Below are 20,036 nucleotides of genomic sequence, written 5' to 3'. Positions count from 1 at the left end.
CCCCTCGAGGTAAGTTTCAGATAGATTTCTGTCCTTGGTCACCAAGAGTCCTAACAAATGCAATCTATGTTTCCAAAAGAATACATGTCAAAAACAATTTTAATACTTGCAAAAATGTTTGACTGAACACCTCTTTGTACAGAATGACACATTTTATTGCATAAAATATTTGAAACAGCTGAAGTTTACAAGCTTACAAAGTTTGAAATGAGATAACCATTACATTACATGATTACATTAAGATAAGTACTAGGATATTGTTTTTAACAGGAAAACACACTATGTACACTTTTATAATTTAACTGAATTTCTTATCTTAGTGTTTAGTCTGTTATCACAAACATGAGGTGATAAAATTATTTCTAGGTTTGAATCAGCACTATAGTGCTATATGTTTAATATATGCTATATATGTATATATATATATGTAAGTACATATATTACATTAGGACTCTATAGTCATGAAAATTCATAGAAAACTTTTAAAATGCAGACTGAGAAAGCAATAGTCTTCATGGATTTTTGTAGATGATTTTAATCTGATTCATCACTGCTGAAGTAAGAGCTGTCACAGTATTTAGCCGTGTAAAGGAACTTATGAATGACTGGGTTCATCTTCGGAATCCAGTGTCGGGGAACCAGATATGTTGAGAGATTAAATAAATCTACAAATACCTTGTACCTATCACTGGAAAAACACATATATACAGATGTTTTAGAATTATTGATATGAAAGATTTTTTAAATTTTCAAATAATGATATTTTACCATAAATAAATTTCTATATTCTATCATATTATATATGTTATGTGTAGTACATATCAAGTAGTGTTAGTATTAAGATTGCTTCATTTTTATTCCATATCCAAAGTTTATGTCCATAAAACAATATTACGTGTTTCAGTGATCAGGACCAGACTGGGCCAGAACAAAACCTGGAGTTATTACTGTCATGATACCTTCATAAAGATAAGGATGTGTTCCTGTTTCTGACTTTTAAAGGGTGGGATGCAAAACAATAAATTGAAAGAAAATAAAATTCTCAGTTATTCATGGGAAAATATTTCCCACCTGTGAAGTAACTGCCAAGTAATAGACATGAGTGCATTGATATATTGAAACACCAGCTTAGATTATATAATAAAAGTCTATAAGAGCAGTTTTCACTTTTAAAATTGTTTTTGTGTTTGTTAGCCAACTATTTTCACTTGTATTTCACTTGCAGAACACTTGTCTTTAAAATCACATTTGGGTTCATATTTTGCTGTCATTTGCAACTCATGTGACCTTGGTCAAGTTGTCCAAAGCTTAGTGTTTTGGTTTCCAACTTCATAAAATAAAAACCACAATCCCTTCCTCTCACCAGGCCTTTGTGATGATTTAATGAGAAAGTGACACATTAGGAAGGTGGTTTGTATTCACTATTCTCACCACCACTGATGGGTGTGCTCACTTTCTATGATCATTTATTGTTTCATGCTCACATAATTTATTTCCAGGAAAGGAGAAAATGTGTAATGATTATAAAAATTCAAACTAATAAATTTTTAGAATCATTCAATCTAACTTTTATTCCTGGGAAAATGAAGATGTATAAAAATAATGAAAACAAACTGTGCATTTTATAATTTAGTCAATCAGGTGGTAAGATTAGGGATGAAAATAGGTGAATTACAAAGAATTTCAGGGTCACGTTGCTATATAGCAAAAATTAACACAACATTGTAAATCAACTATACTTCAAAAAAATTTTTTGAAGAAATTTAGAATTTAAATGTAAACACCTCATTTATTCTCGAGCTGATTTTCCTCTCCCAAGGGGCCATGTAAGTTTTCCAGTTTTCAGACGTGTCTATATATCTATCTATCCATAACATTGGGAATATTAAATAAGAAAATGAGTGTCCTTGAAATCTCTCTAGCATGTTTTGAGTGCTCAGTAAATGTTGCCCTTTTTTCTTGTAAATAATATGAAAAGGGCACTCTGGAGACATGGAAGTGGTTTTTAATACTATAAAAGTCATTTCAGTAATCAAGCTGTGTCATTCATCTGGCCAAGAGGACATTGGTGATATTAATGATACCTGTTTTAGTCTAGCCCAAACCTGAGGGAGAATGAGTTGAAAACACTTCTCCTTGGGTTAAGTTGGTTCCCTGCCTCACAGGTAATGAAAATATTGGCACCGTGCCCCCTCTCATCTCAGGATCCAATTGATGACATTCCAGAAATAAGGATGTTTACAATGATCTCCAGAAGCTTCTGTAGGAATTCCTTAATTTAAGGATAAATGTGCTGCCAGCAGTTCAGGCAGGAGCAAGTGTAAGCGCCTTGCCTAGATAAAGCACCTCTCCGCGGAGAAGCAGGCGCTGGTGGCCCCGTGGAGGTGAGGGGAACGCCGGCTTACCTCACAGTGGAGCGCAGGTACTGGTACCCGGAGGACCCGCCGGTACCCGCCTTGCTGCCGAGCATCCTGTGCACCATGCACACGTGGTTATCTGGGTGAACACACACATTAGCTCCGGGGCGTGGGGAGGAGGGGTCGGGACTATCACTGCCTCTGAGCAAAGGCTCCCCTTGATCATTCCCTATGGGAGCTTCGCGTGTGAGCCGATGCAGCTCAAGGGGAGACTGCCCGGCGCTCCGCCTGGTCCCCGCTGCGCGGTGCATCCATTCTTCCCTAGGATTAGCTCTTGGATGCCAGGGCGGGGGGTGGAGGCACACTGTGACTTTTATGAGCACTTGTTCCTATCGCCTTCATGGGGGCCTTCCGCCATTAAAACAAAACTACTGGCATTATATTTTCAAATTGCATTGACACAAAGATGACTACATTACTGTTATAAATTAAAACATTTTCTTTGACCTAAAGTCTACTTTTTCCTTCTGATGATCCCTGGTGGCTCAGACAGTAAAGCGTCTGACCTGGGTTCGATCCCTGGGTCGGGAAGATCCCCTGGAGAAGGAAATGGCAACCCACTCCAGTACTCTTGCCTGGGAAATTCCATGGACTGAGGAGCCTGGTAGACTACAGTTCATGGGGTCACAAAAGTCAGACACGACTGAGCGACTTCACTTTCTTTCTGATGATCAAACACAACATTTTCCTGGGCCTGCAAAGAACATGTGAGCCCTGAAAACTGCCTGCCATTTGCAATAGGTGGGTGGCCCTCAGAGAAATTGCTGAGCTGTTTTTTCACAAAGTAGCCCATCCCCCCCAACACACACACACACACACACACACACACACACACACACACACAAGTGGAGGACAGAGGGCTAATGGTGCTTGAAGGGAAGCAGGATTGTGGGTCAGGTTGGGGGGAAGGGCTTACATCTCCACTTGGTCATGAGCGAGTCCACATCCATGAGGAAAGTCAGGAGCTGGAAAGGGACCTGGAACCTGGGCTCTTCCCTAGGGAACAAAACCACCATCATCATCTGGACCATAAACATGTCCAGCCAAGTCCAGAGTGTCAGAAAGAACACATACTCTACAATCTGTTGAGCCCCAAACCAACATCCCCTTTGCCTCTGGGGAGCTGTGACAGTTTTGATCACTCTCCCAGGCTTAGGGGATAACACGATTCATCTTGCAGTGTGTGTTTAAAGATTCTAGAAGATTCCTTGAAGTACATGAAATAACCAGAGTCACACCCCACCCCCATTCTCATAAAAGGCAGACACAGACACCATCTCAGGTTTCCTAGCCAGTAATAGCCTGGCATACTGCGATTCACGGGGGTCGCAAAGAGTCAGACATGACTGAGCGACTGAACTGAACTGAATAGTCCGAAACTTTCCAGGCAAGGATATTAAACTGTGAAAACAAAGGCTGCCTGTTAAAATTTCCTCTAATATATATATACATAATAAATATTTATAAATAAAATTACATATATGTATATTTTTATATATTTCTTAAATTTATACATATATATAATTTTATTTACATATATATATTTCTGTTTTCATCTCCTTCATCAACTCCCTCTGTGTATTTTCTGCAGAGGATACATAAGCCTGAATGGCATATATTTACTAAGAATTGAGGAAAACAGTCAAAACTGTTTTTTATGCTGCTGCCATTCTGAAAAGTAGGTGAGAGAGGATTAAAAAACTAAATGAATTCAAGTAAGACATGCAGTAAACATAGATTTTTTTTGTTTGTCTTTTTGGCTTTATACCAGCATGGCATCTATTGCTCTGACACATTCAATTTATGAAACACAAAGATGGGCCTCAGACATGGTGGGCGGTGATGACAATTAGACTTGAAATTGCAGAGCAAACAGAACAGCAATTTATATGGTGCTTCTACTTCATTCTTTTCCATTTTATAAACAGGAATAACAATGTCATTAAATGACAGAACCTATTTCATGGCTAAGATTCTGAGATAGATTCAACTTCCGGTCCTTAGGACACACTGTCACAGAATTTAATGAAAAGGATATTTGATTAACTTGTGTGTGTGTGTGTGTGTTTTTAACCCATGACAGGGATAACATTGGACTCTTACTATTTAAAATAAAGAAAAACCTCATGAAACTTCACAATTATTTTCTAAGCTTTCCCCCAAATCTAAATGACTTTTTAAAAACTATGATTGCAATGTATAAGCTTTATACTGGATACATTATCTATATCTACTCCGCAATTTTTGCTTCAAATTCTCTTCTTTTGACTTGTTTTTACCTGTAAAAATATATCATCAAGGCCCCCTGAAGTGCTTTGTATGATAGTCGTCTTTCTCCTGCAAGACATGGAACAAGTTTTAATTTAATAGATAATTTAAGGCCCTCCTGTTAATTTGGCATCATCACCTTAAGTAATTGTTCATGTTTTTAGAAAATAATGTGAATGTTAATTAAATATTTAATCCCTTAGCTTGAATTTGTACAACTATCATTTAAAACATTATTTTAGTATTAGATTTTAAAAGACAAAATAATACACACATGTATACACACACACACTTTAAATTCTCAAAACTTTTAAATAGAGCTAGAAATCATGCAATAAACAGCCACAGACAAAAGGACTTGACCTTTTTTCCTCTAAATACTTAGTTCCTGTATCATTTATGAATATCTCACTGAAAATAATGCAACTAAATTATAGAATTATAAAGTTTTTTAAATATACTTTGTCACTTTCAAAATAAGAAAAAATTGATAAAGATAACTTGTAAGATAAATTTTAAAATTCCTTACTTCTGTAAATGGAAATATCAATGTCCATTTTATCCCCCCAAAGTAGGGTTTGGTATTTTGGTCTCACAGTCTTATGTTCCAGGGGAAGGATCCTCTGAATAGAAATGCCTACCTTTACTAAGGAGATGCTCATGACGTTTCTCATCAAATAAGGACAGTAATACCTCTTTCTGCTTCTGATATTCAGCCATTTGTTCCTCCTTTTCCTCTGACTCTTCCTTAGCCTTTGGGAGGAAAGCTGCATTAATATTCCCAAGAGAAAATAAATTCTTATTTTAGAAAATATTGCTTGTGAGAAATAGACTAGCCCAGGTGCAGAAAAGGTATCCCTAGGATAGGCACTGTATCATCTAAAAGTATAGCTTGGAAATTGTGAGCCAGGCCCTCCCTCATGCCCACTGGTTCTACCCTTTTGTTTAAGTTTAAATGATTTGTTAAACTCAAATACTCTTTTCACAAATGTCATGATAAATGAACTCGGGCAAAAGTGGAGTGACTATGAGTGATCAATAATGTCTAATTTTAGACAATAATTATTTAATACAGGGAGTAAATTAATTCCACTTAGGAAAAGTTAAAAATTCCTAGTCAGAGAAACTACTAATTCTACTGAAAATCTATCTTCAGTGCAGTATTCTATAAATACAATTCCTTAGATATTTTTCACTGTTATATTTTTATTCCTTCGATATTTATTGATTTGTTTAAGGAAATTTGCATTTTCCTGCCTTCAACACATGCTCTACTTAGAACTCAATTACTTAGAGCAAAAATCAGTTACTCCAGCTGACTTCCATTTATCAGATCAAGCATATCATGTGGTCAGAATGCGTGTGCCTTGTATGGCCAATGGACTATTCATTTATTCAGTAAATGTCAGCTAGTGATAGAGAAAAAACAGTGAGGAAAAACTGATCCCCCTGATCTCTATCTGGTGAAACAGTGAAAACTGATTAAATTACAACCATACAACTAGGTTCATTCGTACCATTTCTCCACATATATGCATTAATAACTTTATTTTTCCTCTTTCTGACTTACTTTACTCTGTATGACAGACTCTAGGTCCATCCACTTCTCTACAAATGACCTAAATTCATTCCATTTTTATGGTTGAGTAATACTCTATTTTATAAATGTACCATATCTTCATCCACTCTTCTGTTGATAGGCATTTAGGTTGTTGCCAGATCTTAGCTATTATAAACAGTGCAGGGTAGGAATAGAGATGAATATGTAGAGAACAGATGTGTGGGCATGAAGGTTTGGAAACAGAGGGCCAGACAGCGAGATAAATTGGGAGATTGGGATTATATATACACTCTACATGTTTGTGTTCAGTCACTCAATCATGTCTGACTCTTTTGTGATTCCATGGGCTGTAGCCTCTGTCCATGGGATTTTCCAGGCAAGAATGCTGGAGTGGGTTGCCATTTTCTCCTCCAGGGAATCTTCCTGACCCAGGGATCAAACCTACTTCGCTTGCATCTCCTGCAGTGGCAGGAGGATTCTTTACCACTGTGCCACCTGGGAAACTCTATATACACACTACTATAAAACAGCTAGCGGGAAGCTGCTGTGTATCACAGGGAGCTCAGATTAGTGCTCTGTGATGACTTAGATGGGTGGGGTGGGGGATTTGGAGTCTCAAGACAGAGGGGATGTATGTATACATACAGCTGATTCACTTCATTTTACAGCAGAAACTAATACAACATTGTAAAACAACTATACCTCAATTGTTTGAAAAAAATTTTAAATAATTGTAACCATGGATAGTGAAGTAAAGGAGCAATGTCATATCATCCCAACTTATAGTAGCAGAGAGGTCAGGAAAAACCCTCCTGCTGAAGTTTTCCTTGAACTAAGACTTGAAGACTGGGAAAGAGTTATCTGAGAAAGAAGGATGGAATCTGAAATTCAAAGAGCCAAATAAGCTAGAGGTAAACAATTGAGAATTACTGGTGTCTGAGCAGATGCTGCAGCAGCAGGTGTAAACAAATTCACCCAGTGGAAGAGGAAAAAGAGGATACAAGGGACCTGAGCCCATGCATTGTGAATCTCCATCAGTTACTGGTTTCACAAAGAAACATGAACCCATGAAAGAGCTAGAGAAGTAAGGGTCAGAAAACTAGGTGAGGACAAAATGTTGATACCAAAACCATAGGGGGAACATGTTCAAGAAAGTGTAGGTAGTCATTAGTATTAAAGCCAGTAGGAAGTGGAATAACATGAAGATAAAACGGCCATTGGATTTACATACGGGGGTCATTTGTGAATGACAGGAAGGAAGACTGAACCAGGGTGAGAACTAGATGGAGAAAAAGAAATAATTACACTCACTGCTCTTCAAAATACCCTGTAAATATGAATGCAATGTAATGTTCACAATACCCCTATGAGGTAAATACTCATATTTTACATTTTGCCAATGAAGGGAGGGAAGCAAAGAGAGCTGGGTAGCAGAAGGGTATGTTACACAGTCACCAAGAAGGGAAGGGGAATTTGACCCATGACTGTGATAACACTGCATGGTGCACATAGCCTCTCAAGATGCAGAATTGAAACAACTCTTCCAAAAATTTGGTCATGAAGAAAGGATGAGGGCCCTTAACATGAGAGAAATTGAGGAATCAACGGTATTGTTTTAACTGAGAGAAGCTTGCCATTGTCTGAGGAAGAACTCAGCCAATAGGAAGAACTCAGCACACATGAGTGAAGGGGACATTAACGTGACTTAATGTATTGGTTGACCGGTCCTTTGGGAGCCCACTTCTGTCTAGAAGCAATCATAACATGAAACTTTCAATTAAAATGAAAAATGTCTATTAGTCTCATCTCCTCAAAATCTTACCTACAATAAACTCTTTCATTTATTTTTTATTATGCATCAATAAAATTAAATCACTTGTGTAATATATTCCAAGCAGATGCACATGTAAAAGCAAAAGAATATAAGGAAAATGAGAGACTAAGAGAAAATAAAATTCCCAAAACTTCTCCTGTAGTAAACTTATGTTTACTTATGGTTTCACAAATACCTGAATCTTTGTGAATTCTTCTTCCAAACCTTTGACAATGTTCTTTTCAAGCTCTCCCCAGAAGTTAAATCCATGCGGCTCTAAACCTGGGGTTCTTTCCAGCCATGCCTGAAGTAAATATTTTTCAAGTGAATACATTGTAAAATTTAAAATATGTAAAATGCTTTGTAACAAAATTTGTGAACTTGAAATATAAAATTTTCCTGGTTTTGAGGAAAATGTCACTACATCCTTAATCTTTTTGTGTGTAAATATTTTTCTTGCCTTTCAATTTCTGCTGTCAAATGCTCTACCACTGCGCTATATCACCTCTCCCCTTCAATTTTTTCATTTATAAAACAGCAGGGTTTTTTTCTCCTAATCTAGAAGACAATCATATTAAAAATTTACTTTTTATTAACAAACAAATTATTACAGAAATCCCAATTTTGTTCTATAAACCTATGAACATATGTATATGTTGTTTTAATGAGGTATACTAGTTTATCCTCAAAATAGTTTATGTCTTAGCAGCTGGAGGAATCATAACATATATAGTTTGATTTGATCTAAATGCAAGGACACTGTGTACGTAGCAACTTTGAAATCAGCTAGCTACTCAATTATTTCAAGATTCCACAGGATTTTTAATCTAGAAATAAAAACGAGTCCATGCATCTCTGTAAGCTCTCATTTAGTCTATTCTTGGCTTTGAATTTAACTTTGTGATTCTTTTTCTATAGCCATTAAGTGGCATTAATAGTATGTTAACATAAATCTGTATTTATAATGCCCAAGGGATTAGTGAGCAGAGCATTATTTACTAAAATAAAAGTTTAATTTGCAAAGTAAAACCTTTGTCCAAAATGAACCATGATATAAGTGGTTGGTACACATCATTTCTTCATCTTTATTAGTCCCTTTTTGTTGTTATTTAGTTGCTAAGTCGTGTCTGACTTTTTGCAACCCCACAGATTGCAGCACACCAGATTCCTCCGTCCTCCACTATCTCCTGGAGTTTGCTCAAATTCACGTCCATCGAGTCTGTGATGCTATCCAAACATCTCATCCTCTGTTGCCCCTTTTAGTCCCTCTATAAAACTTCTTACCCTGTCAATATTCACGTCTCCTCCAGGTTTTCAACAGGTTTTTGTTAATATGAAGGAATATCAATAATGCCATGTAGCCATTCTTAAAAGTTTGAGTCTCAGGAGTTTATCAACCTCCTGAAGCCTATTTTCAGATTCCTGGAGTTTTGGATATCAAATTTAAAAAGACTACTTCTTTTTAAATTATGAGATATTCTTTCTATTGAGATTAAATATACCTGTGCAAATATATATATTTATATTTTGTATATTTACAAATATAAATAAATTTAAATGTAATAAAAAAAAACTTTGTCCAGGAAATCAAGACTGTACATCCTTATTTAATAATTTTCTTGTGCAGAAACTAATAATTCCTCAGGACCATGTACAGACCCACAGAGAATTAGATACGACTGGGGGAAATTCTGAAGGACAGAACCTTAGTGATGAACCTTAGTGATGTAGTTTAACTAAGAAACATACTCAACTTGTGGAACTTTTCAATTATGGAATATTTTAAAGTAAAGCTCATTAAGTAAATAGCCGTACCCAATTTAAAAATCAGCTAACCCAATGCTAGTTGCTTAGCAGGAATGTTTAAAAGGATTGTTTTAATAAAATATAGAGGTTATTAAATAATCATTGACTATAGAAATATCTCTGAAGTTCTCAAGAGAGTTCTTAATATTTTAGTTAGTGGGATTTACCAGTTGAAGTATTTTTATAACTTCATTCTTCTCTTATTTACAACAAACGCAACCCAATTTTGACAGGAGCTTTGAAGTCCGGACCTCGCAGAGGCTCAGCGAACAACACGTGCTGAGCGAAACGTCCCGTCTGCGCACGCACCTCCACCAGCTGCAGGAGCGTCCTTTCCTGCTCCGACTTCAGCAGAAGCTCGTTGTCCTTCCCTCTGAAGTTGTCGCGGTAGTGTCTTCTGTTGTAAGGGACCCTCAAGCTCTGCAGAACCCCTATCTTGTTTTCTAACAGGCGGAACTGCAGACTCTGGAAGCCGGACGCCGGGGATAGGTACTCTCTTTAAGAGCAGGTCCCGGGAGAGAAGAGCAGAGGAAGGTGCACATTGTAAATCGCTGTAACGCTGCCTTCTTGGGGAGAGGGCAAGGTGGTGGTCATGTGGCTCTGCAGGTGTCACCAGGCAAAGACACCCAACAGCCCAGGGCTGAACCTATGACTTGGACTTGATCCAGATCAGGACAAGGAGCTCCCAGCCATCATCCGCTCTGTAGGCTGCTGTTTGTATAGTTTGTGAAAGGTCCTATGTGTACCAATGTGTGTTTATATCTGTGTATGTATGTTCACATGTGCACTTATATATACACATGCATACATGTACATGCATGTGTGTATACTAAGTTTTTTCTCAAGATAAAGACAGATGAACATTGAGCAATACTTATTCAGTAGTGCTAAAAAGTCCTTTATAAATTTTCTTCAGTTTCTCCTTAAAGTTCAATTCTTAAAGTTCAGCTCTGTGAGGCTCTACAAGTGAAATGAATGGGGTGTTGCCTAGCACAAAACAGGACATCACAAAATGTGGTTACTCCCACCAGGCACAGCCCTCACATCGCTATAAATGTTCTCCCTATAACCGGTACTAAGACTTCAATTTGTTAAGTATATACTAAAAAGGAATTCCATGTCTTTTCATTTGATTTCCAACCATGTAGAGGACACTGCTTCTGCACCCCGTGCTTTTAAAATTTCTTCTCAAATCTTAGTTATGAAAAAAGTTTTCTTATAAAATGTATAGTTTGACTGCTAAACACTCCATAATAACCTAAGTGGAACAAGAATCTGAAAAAGAATAGATACATGTACATGTATAACCGAGTCACTTTGCTGAACACCTGACTCTTACACAACATTATTAATTAACAGTAGTCTAATATAAAATATATATAAAAATATAAAATAAAATTTTAAAACATATAAAAATATAAAAAATATATAAAAAATAATATTTATTGTTCAATCCATAATTTATACTGTCAGTTTTGGGACTTCTTTATATATCATTCCTGTTTCTCTAGTACTTTTGGTTTCTGATCATTTAAATTTAGTTATATGTATTGTATCAGCCTTTTAAGCCATTTTGCTAAGCTGTCTAAAATCCTTTTGGGATAAAACCAGGGTATACGTGATGAATTGAATTCAATAGGTTCTGTTCTGTTCATATGCAAAAGGAAGAGATGAGATATTTTCAATAGCTACTCAAATGCTTCGAGACGACGGCTCCCACGTGCTCACAGTGACAGAGTGTCAGCAGGACCGACTCCTTAACGCCACACAAAACAGCAGGCTCGTTCTCCCCAGCCCATCAGAAGGGAAGGGTAACCCATGGATGCTGGCAAAGCCGCGTGCACACCTGAAGTCATTGAAGTCCAAGGCTGTCATGGTCTCCAGGACGGAAAACTGCTGGACCAAGAGTTTGAGGATCACCACCACTCGATGCATTCGGGTGACCACCTTCAGCATGTTCCTCTCATCCCTGACCTGGGTGTTAGGAGACAAGGCATTGAGTAATCAATCCTCAATTCTAGGAGACACTAAATAGAGTATAAGTAACAATGCACTCCTGTGGATGTTACCTCTACTTTAAAGAGGAACATTTGCATTAAAATGTGCCTTAGGTAGATGCTAAACTAATGGCAACTCTGAATTTTTTGCAAGGAATGTCTGCAACATTAAAATCATCTTTTTCTTTAAAACTAGAAGAATTCTATGGAAGGAAAATCTAAGTAAATTCTGGAACACAACTCCCATTGATTTCAAAGCAAATGTCTCTCTTAGTTTTGCTCTGAGGAATAAAGGTTAGGAGAACGTGGAGACTTGTGGGTAAGGATTAAGCAGCCCCTTGGGCTCCTCTGTTCTGTCCCAAGGGTAGGAGTTGCCATGGAGATGGATGGGGATGATGTTCACTGTCTGAGGGCTGTGCCCTGGGTCCTCCAAGGATGGAGGAAGGTATGTGTGCAAGAAGTGGGCTGGAAGGGAGGCTGAGAGAACATCACCAGGATTCTGACTCTTCCTGCGCCCACCCTGTTCCTCCTCATCCTCTTCTGGCTCATCCTCCTCTCTTGTCTGTTCTCTTTCCCTATCTCCACCTCTCCTCCTGTCTCACCTCCCTCATCATTGCTCCTATCTTCCCATAGCAAACATTCATTAGAAATACAATTCTGACAGCTATTGATTAAAAAATCTACATTAGCTGTCCTGGCAATCCGCCTTCATTCATAACAACTTTTTGCAGGGGAAAAAAATTGATTTCTAAACAAGGGACTTGAAAATAAATTTTGAAAGGAATCTTAAAGCAAGGGCATGGTGATAATTACACTGGAAGAACATGGCTAAACTCTCTACACTAGATGCTTTTTTTCCCCTTAAATACTAATTCCACCATTTGGTGTTAAACTTTTCCCATTAATAATATTTTCTACACTCTCAAAGAAAAGTATGAAAGCAATATAGTGACACAGCAACTCACATGGCCATTCTGAAAGATTTCACGAACAGAGTCTAATTCCCACAGGATCTGCTTAAACCAGAGTTCATAAGCTGCAAGGAGAAGATCATCATCAGTCAGGAGCCTTTTGACCATAATTATATGAAAGACAAGGCTAACACATTGAAAGAGAAATAAAAATGTAACTTAAAAGTCAGTAAATGCCAACATAGTCCTATTTTATGCTACAAACAAGTATTAGTGATCAAGTTAAAATAGCCTCCTTTTAATGAATGTTTTAATATGTCAGGTATGTTATCTATATGCTTTATGTTATTTTTGAACTGATTTCTTTCAACAAAATATTGTAAATGTCTTTTTGGGATACAGCAAATAATCCTATCTTCCCATGTGGAAGCTGGAGGTGTGTGGAGAACAGAAGTAATCTATATCTAGATTAGTATGTATTAGAAGTAATCTATATCTATATATAGATATAGTAATGAATATCTATAAAGTGAGATATTAATATTCATTAACCTTATGAATGGGCTTCCCTGGTGGCTCAGACAGAAAAGAATCTGCCTGCAATACAGAAGTTTGATACCTGCAATATGGGTTCGATCCCTGGGTCGGGAAGTTTCTGTGGAGAAGGAACTGGCTACCCATTCCAGTATTCTTGCCTGGATAAACCCATGGACAGAGGAGCCTGGTGAGCTACAGTCCAAAAGGTCGCAAAAGTTGGACACCACTGAGTGACTAAGCGTGCATGCACGCACCCTAATGGGTATGACAACATTTTTGTTTCTACAGATTTAGACTTTACCGGGAGAACAAGCTATGAACAGGCTGAAACTCTGTCATATTCATCAGTTTCCCTCAGCTACTGGCATAATGTTTGAGATAAGATAAACACTGGGTGATTATTTTATAAATAGATAAACAGCAAACATAGTCATTAGGGGAACATGGAAATGAATCATTTTAATGATTGCTCGTGCATTCTGTTTGGGCAAAGGCTGTGCTTCTGTACTAATGAAGGGAATAAAATTATACTTTTAAATTAGAGCTAAGGAGACTTTAGAAATCTACTTTCCATCTTTAGACAAAAAGAGCAAATCAAATATTTTTTGATCAGTTTATTTATCAAGTTTTCAAGTTTAACTTTGGGTAGCAGGTCCCGTGACCTGCTGACCTTGTGTTCTGATGGAAGGAATGTTTCTCCATCAAATGATGCAAGCTACCATTTACTATGAGCTCATTGCACGGTGTACCTTGAACTAAGTATGTAACACACTTTATCTCATGTCATCCTCATAGGAGCTCTGTGAATGAGAAGATGTAATCATTCTTCCCACTGTACAGATGGGGAAATGGAGAGAATTGCTGGTCCAGAAATCAGACTGAGGTTGCATCATCTTTAATGGTAGAGATGGGGTTTGAAATAGATTTCTGATTCTAGATGTATGCTGACCTGCTGTCATTCTACCCTCATTGATTTTGTCTTGGTATAAGCCACCAACAGAATGTCAACATAAAAAACAGAAGAAGTAACACAGTAAGTCAATTATTTTCCTTTTTTTTTTCTCAAAGGAGTTGATTATATTAGCCAGTCAGTGAAGAAAACAATCATTTGAGGAAAATACAGAAAGAATTGATAAGACAAAGAAACATCTAGAAATTTAGCACTGATCAGCATGAGACAGGGGGCCATGATCAACCAGAGGACAGTATTATAATATGAAGGATTTAGAGTAAACCTTAATGTTTTGGGGTAACAGAGTTCTGTAAGACACATATTTGTGAAATCTTGCACACAATTCGAAGAGTTCTGAGACTTCCTAAACTTCCAAAGTCAGGGACTCCTATGTTAAAAAACCACTTCCCAGAGGTTAGAAGTCTGGAGAGAATGAATACATGTTTTAGATAAAATTTATATTCCTGTTTCATACCAGATTTCTGTAGGACATGTAAAGCTACAGTAAATGTGAGTGATCTATTTCTTGAAAAGAGCTCTGAGTTGACAAGTAGTGACATCTTAACTTTCAGATTCTTTGTGAATTCCAAGAGATAAAAAGTCTCTTCGGATTAAGGACAAAGTCCTACCTGATCCAATAAGTAATGAGGTAACAGAAAGAAGACTGTAAAAAATCCCAGAAGGAGGACCTATGATAATTTATCTGACAGAAGATTATTTGCAAGCATCCTAACAAATGTGATCCTTTACTTTTCCACCATTCTGCAGTTAAAAGCATTGTAACTTTCCTCATTACTAATGGGAAACTACTATGAATAGTTACTGTTCAACCCTGTATGCGACTTACCTTGATGAGTTATGATAAAAAGATGTTCATCATGGATTTTATTTCCTTTTATTTCACTTTGAAGCTCCTGTGCATTCAAAACTTTTTCCAACTTCAAACAAAAAAAAAAAAAAAATAGAAAAACTGATTTTGTAGAAACTTCTATTTACATGATGAATAAGTTACAGTTAGAATCTAATGTACACCATAGTGATTGTAGTTAATGACAAGGCATCATATACTAGATCTTAAGTGTTCTTACCACAAACAAAAAAAGAAAGATGATTATCATGATGCAGGCATTATGATGCAGTTAATGCTCTGGTAGCAATGTAGGCAACTTAAACTTATGTGAAGTTATATGTCAATTATATCTCAATAAAACTGGAAGAAAGATTACAAAAAGACTGATATTGAAATTGCAAAACTTGATTTTTACCAACTTTAATAAATAGAATATGATACTATAAAAAGAAGTCTCCCAAATACTCAGGAACCAATCTACGTTCTTTTAAACAATTAATGTCTCTTCACAAGGAGTGAGTTGAATTTACGAGTTTTATTCTTTTCAGAAGAAATTATATCTGTGTATGTGTGTGTGCTGTCATGTCTGACTCTTTGCAACCAAGTGAACTGTAGCCCAGCAGGCTCCTCTGACCATGCGATTATCCAGACAAGAACACTGGAGTGGTTTGCCATGCCCTCCTCCAAAGGATCTTCCCAACCCAGGGTTTGAACCTGAGTCTCTAGAGTCTCCTGCATTGGCAGGTGGATTCTTTACCACTGTGCCATTGGGGAAGCCCAGAAATCTATCCAAATATATACTATTACCCTCACTGAGAAATCACATCCCTTCCATCTCTTGAAGCCCATGCCATAAAAGCTCTATAACTTGCTTAGCCTACTGTGTGTCTTCTGTTCTTTTATTCTCCTAAAGAGTCAGTTCTAAGGTCTTAACATTGCCTATCAGCTCATCCTTAGAAACTCACAACAAAGTCATCAAGGACTCTAATCATTTCACATCTTAAAAATAATCTCCAGCAAGTTCCCTGTTGGTCCAGTGGTTGGGACTCCATGCTTTCACTGCAAGAGGTGAGGGTTCAATCTCTGCTCAGGGAACTAAGTTCCCATATGCCAAGTGGCAAAAAAAAAAAAGATAAAATAATGTTCAAATACCTCTTTGTAACACCCTTCTTTCATCTAAACATATGTCTTCAACATTTCCTCTTTACAATAAAGAATTTAAAAGAGAAGTTGTCTGGTTACATTTGCAATTCTAGGCTGGGATTTAGTAACCAGGTCTCACGTGAACAGGTCATGCAATACCAGCCAGTTATTTATGCTTTCTCTGCCGTTATTGGAATTTGGATAGGCAGGTGAAACTTCACATACAAGTCTTTAGAATTTTCTAACAAAAATATATGCTCGAAAAAGCATACATTTGTATAAAAAGAGATATCTTTAGATCCATAAAACTATTTGGTGACTGAGAATCTTTATGACCCCATGGACTATACGGTCCATGGAATTCTCCAAGCAAGAATACTGAAGTGGGTAGTCATTCCCTTCTCCAGGGTCTCTTCCCAACAGAGGGATCAAACCCAGGTCTCCCACATTGCAGGCAGATTCTTCACCAGCTGAGCCACCAGAGAAGCCCAAGAATACTGGAGTGGGGAGCCTACCCCTTCTCTAGGGGATCTTCCTGACCCAGGAATCAAGCCGGGGTCTACTGCATTGCAGGTGGATTCTTTACCAGCTGAGCTACCAGGGAAGCCCAAATACAAAAACAAACACAAAACAATCTCCAAATATGAAAATGTCACGGAGCTGAGTTTAGGGCCTAAAAATGACAGATAATCCTTGTAAGGACCCTGCCACTTACTTGCAGGTAGTTTCCATAGATAAGTCCTCCTTTCCGGGCTCTATTCACACCGGCCTGTGATTCATCTTCTTCATTGTCTTGTGCAGAGAGTGGTTTAAAACCATATCTGCAGGTGAAAGAAGTGAAGGGGGCAAAAATAGAGCTTGAGAAATCACAGTACCGAGTAATAGGAGCGATGAGAATTCTCTTATTCCTAACTTTTCAAAGTAGCTGATTAAACAGTGGGAGAAGGCTGACAGTTTTCACACTTGCTCTTGAAATTCTGAAATTACTGTTCATATTTGACACTCCTAAGAGCTTAACCATACTCAGGATAGAGGTAAATACTCACCCAAAGTTGTTTCCTACAAATGGACACCCACTCATGGTGAAGATCCAGTGTCAGGGAAGCCCAGGGCTCTGACTATAGCTGGATGATGAGGCTGACCTCCCCAGATGGTCCACAGCTGCTTTTTATGTACCCTGCCGTCCCTGCCCCAGCCAATCAACCCCTTTGCATCTCCTGGTGGGACTTCTGTTTCAGTTGGTACAGAACTGAACTTTGGCAGACTGTAGAGTGGATTTATGTCTGGGGCAGTTTGTTTGCTATAGACCTGAGTATTCTGCCAACAGTATTTGACTTGCTAAGTTCTGCTGTCATATCCAAAGTAACAAACAGTAAATAAATCGATGAGAGGCAAAGTTTAAAAACCCGAAGATTTAACTATGCTATTCCAAGAACACATTTGCATAATATTAGAATGTATAAGAGAATGAGCTTGTTAAAAAAGCAAATATTTTTTCTCTTGGTGTTAGATTCAGATATTCTTACAACTCCAAAGCCAAAAAGGACCTTGAGTGTCTCTGGTGAAATAAATTCATTAATCAACAGAGGCAGGATTCACGCTTAAACCCCAATTTCAGCCCTTTTTCAAAGTTTTTCTGGTCTGAATCTCATCTAATAATTAGCAGCAGTCAGGCTGCTGTACTGTATTAGAACTTAAATGCATAGTATTAATTTACTGACTTGGACATACTGACTACAGTGTACTGGGAGTCAACCCACTCTGTCTGCAGATAATTTTAAAACAGTAATAACATAACTGGAGTTCCAAAGCATGCTCATGAGAAAGTATTCTTTCTAGAAAATATTATTGATTGGCCTAAGTTCTAACTGTTACTTTGAGGTCCATGGAGCCAGAGCAGAAACTCCATCCTCCCTATCCACTGCTACAGTGCACAAAGAACCACACAGAGATGGCTTTTCCTATTTATCTCAATGGTCAGTTGATGTCTAATTCACCAGAGTCACTAGAGGTCAGAAGCCTCATTTCCAGTCTTGGCCCTACCACTGACTAATTTGTGATATGGGGAAATTAACATGTATATGTATCAACTTCATCAGAAGAAATGAAGATGTTTAAAATTAACTGTAGTTTCAAAGATCTTGAAAGTGAAAGACACTTAGTCGTGTCCAGCTCTTTGTGATTGCATGGAATTCTCCAGGCCAGAATACTGAAGTGGGTAGTCATTCCCTTCGCCAGGGGATCTTCCCAGCCCAGGGATCGAATTGGGGTCTCCTTCATTGCAGGCGGATTCCTTACCAGCTGAACTACCAGGGTAACAAAATTCTGATTTTATGACTATAATAAATCATAACATTAATGCAGTTTTACAGAAGGATAAACAGAATGAAAGTGTTATAAGAACTTGGAAATCATGTAAGCCACATCCTTGGCCCCCGTATTCCCTTGGGGGTTTTACACATATACAGGTGTGTGTATGTGCTCAGTCACCTCAGTTGTGTCTGTCTCTTTGCAACCCCATGGTCTGTAGCCTGCCAGCCTCCTCTGTCCATGAGATTTTCCCAAGCAAGAATACTGGAGTGGGTCGCCATTCCCTTCTCCAGGGGATCTTCCTGACCCATGAATCTAACCCACCTCACCTGTCTCTCCTTCACTGCAGGCAGATTCTTTATCCACAGAGCCACCTGTGAGTCAGTCATGCAGTTGTATCCGACTCTTTGTGACCCCAGGGACTATACAGTCCATGGACTTCTCCTGGCCAGAATACTGGAGTGGGTAGCCTTTTCCTACTCCAGGGGATCTTCCCAACCGAGGGATTGAACCCAGGTCTCCTGCATTGCAGGCAGACTCTTTACCAGCTGAACCACAAGGGAAGCCCATTGAACCACCTGGGAAGCCCTTTTTACAGACAGATCTGGCAATTGCTTATTCCCAGGACAGGGGTTTGTCAGCAGGAGAGACAGAAATATTTCCTGGTATCCTGGCCTGGAGTGTTTGGAAGCAGAGAATATTTAATAGCTTCTCTTTCTACACGTGGTTAACTAGCTATGAGTTTACAAAGAATATGACTAAATAATTTGTTCTATTCTCTTTAAGGTTGAGAATTGTTCTGCACATACTGGTCTCTATACTAGCGAAAGAAATAAGGAAACTTCTTTCACTACAAATTAGAAAAATTATTTTAGAAGCAAAAAGCTTTCTTCTTTTTTAAAATAACATTCCACTTGGATCTTGTGTGTGTGAGTCACTCAGTCACATCCAACTCTTTGTGACGCCATGGACTGTAGCCCACCAGATTCCTCTGTTCATAGGATTCTCTAAGCAACAATACTAGAGTGGATAGCCAATTTTTTCCTCCAACGGATCTTCCCAAACCAGGGATCAAACCTGGGTCTCCTGCATTGCAGGCAGATTCTTTACCATCTGAGCCACCAGGGAAGCCCTCAGACCTTCTAAGTAGGGTCAATTCAGTTACTTATGCAACATGAGAATTAATTATTCAAAGATGTGGATTCAGTGCATCAGAGAACACATTAAGTTAACCTAAGGACAGTAACTACAATAATGATCCCTCACACACAAATATTCCTATTTATTTTTGCAATAGAAAGTATAATGCAGTTTTAGGACTGGTTGTATTCTGGCCTGCGTCTTGTTAATACTTACATGTTGCCACTTGGAAATCCATCTGTCAGTCTGATCCCTACCTCATAGCGAAAATTTTTTCTTAATGATCAGATTTAAAACTTCTATAATCAATACAGTGTTTATTGCTCCAAAT

At 37.9% G+C, this 20,036-nt stretch overlaps 1 protein-coding gene across 1 annotated transcript; it reads right to left on the bottom strand.

The window, feature by feature from the left end:
* Window positions 1–149: 149 nt before the first annotated feature.
* Window positions 150–17,336, bottom strand: TDO2 (tryptophan 2,3-dioxygenase). Its single transcript, XM_065904860.1, has 12 exons — window positions 17,302–17,336; window positions 16,971–17,076; window positions 15,110–15,200; window positions 12,828–12,898; window positions 11,712–11,839; window positions 10,175–10,361; window positions 8,256–8,363; window positions 5,327–5,438; window positions 4,697–4,754; window positions 3,334–3,413; window positions 2,406–2,496; window positions 150–688 (listed from the first exon to the last, which is right to left on the bottom strand). Exons 1-12 carry the CDS (start codon window positions 17,334–17,336, stop codon window positions 535–537), a joined length of 1,221 nt encoding a protein of 406 aa, XP_065760932.1. The 3' UTR covers window positions 150–534.
* Window positions 17,337–20,036: the final 2,700 nt, after the last annotated feature.

Source organism: Muntiacus reevesi, chromosome 13, assembly GCF_963930625.1.
Source record: "Muntiacus reevesi chromosome 13, mMunRee1.1, whole genome shotgun sequence".
Lineage (NCBI taxonomy): Eukaryota > Metazoa > Chordata > Mammalia > Artiodactyla > Cervidae > Muntiacus > Muntiacus reevesi.
The sequence above is the reverse complement of the archived record's forward strand: the minus strand, read 5'-3'. Positions and strand labels throughout refer to the sequence as shown.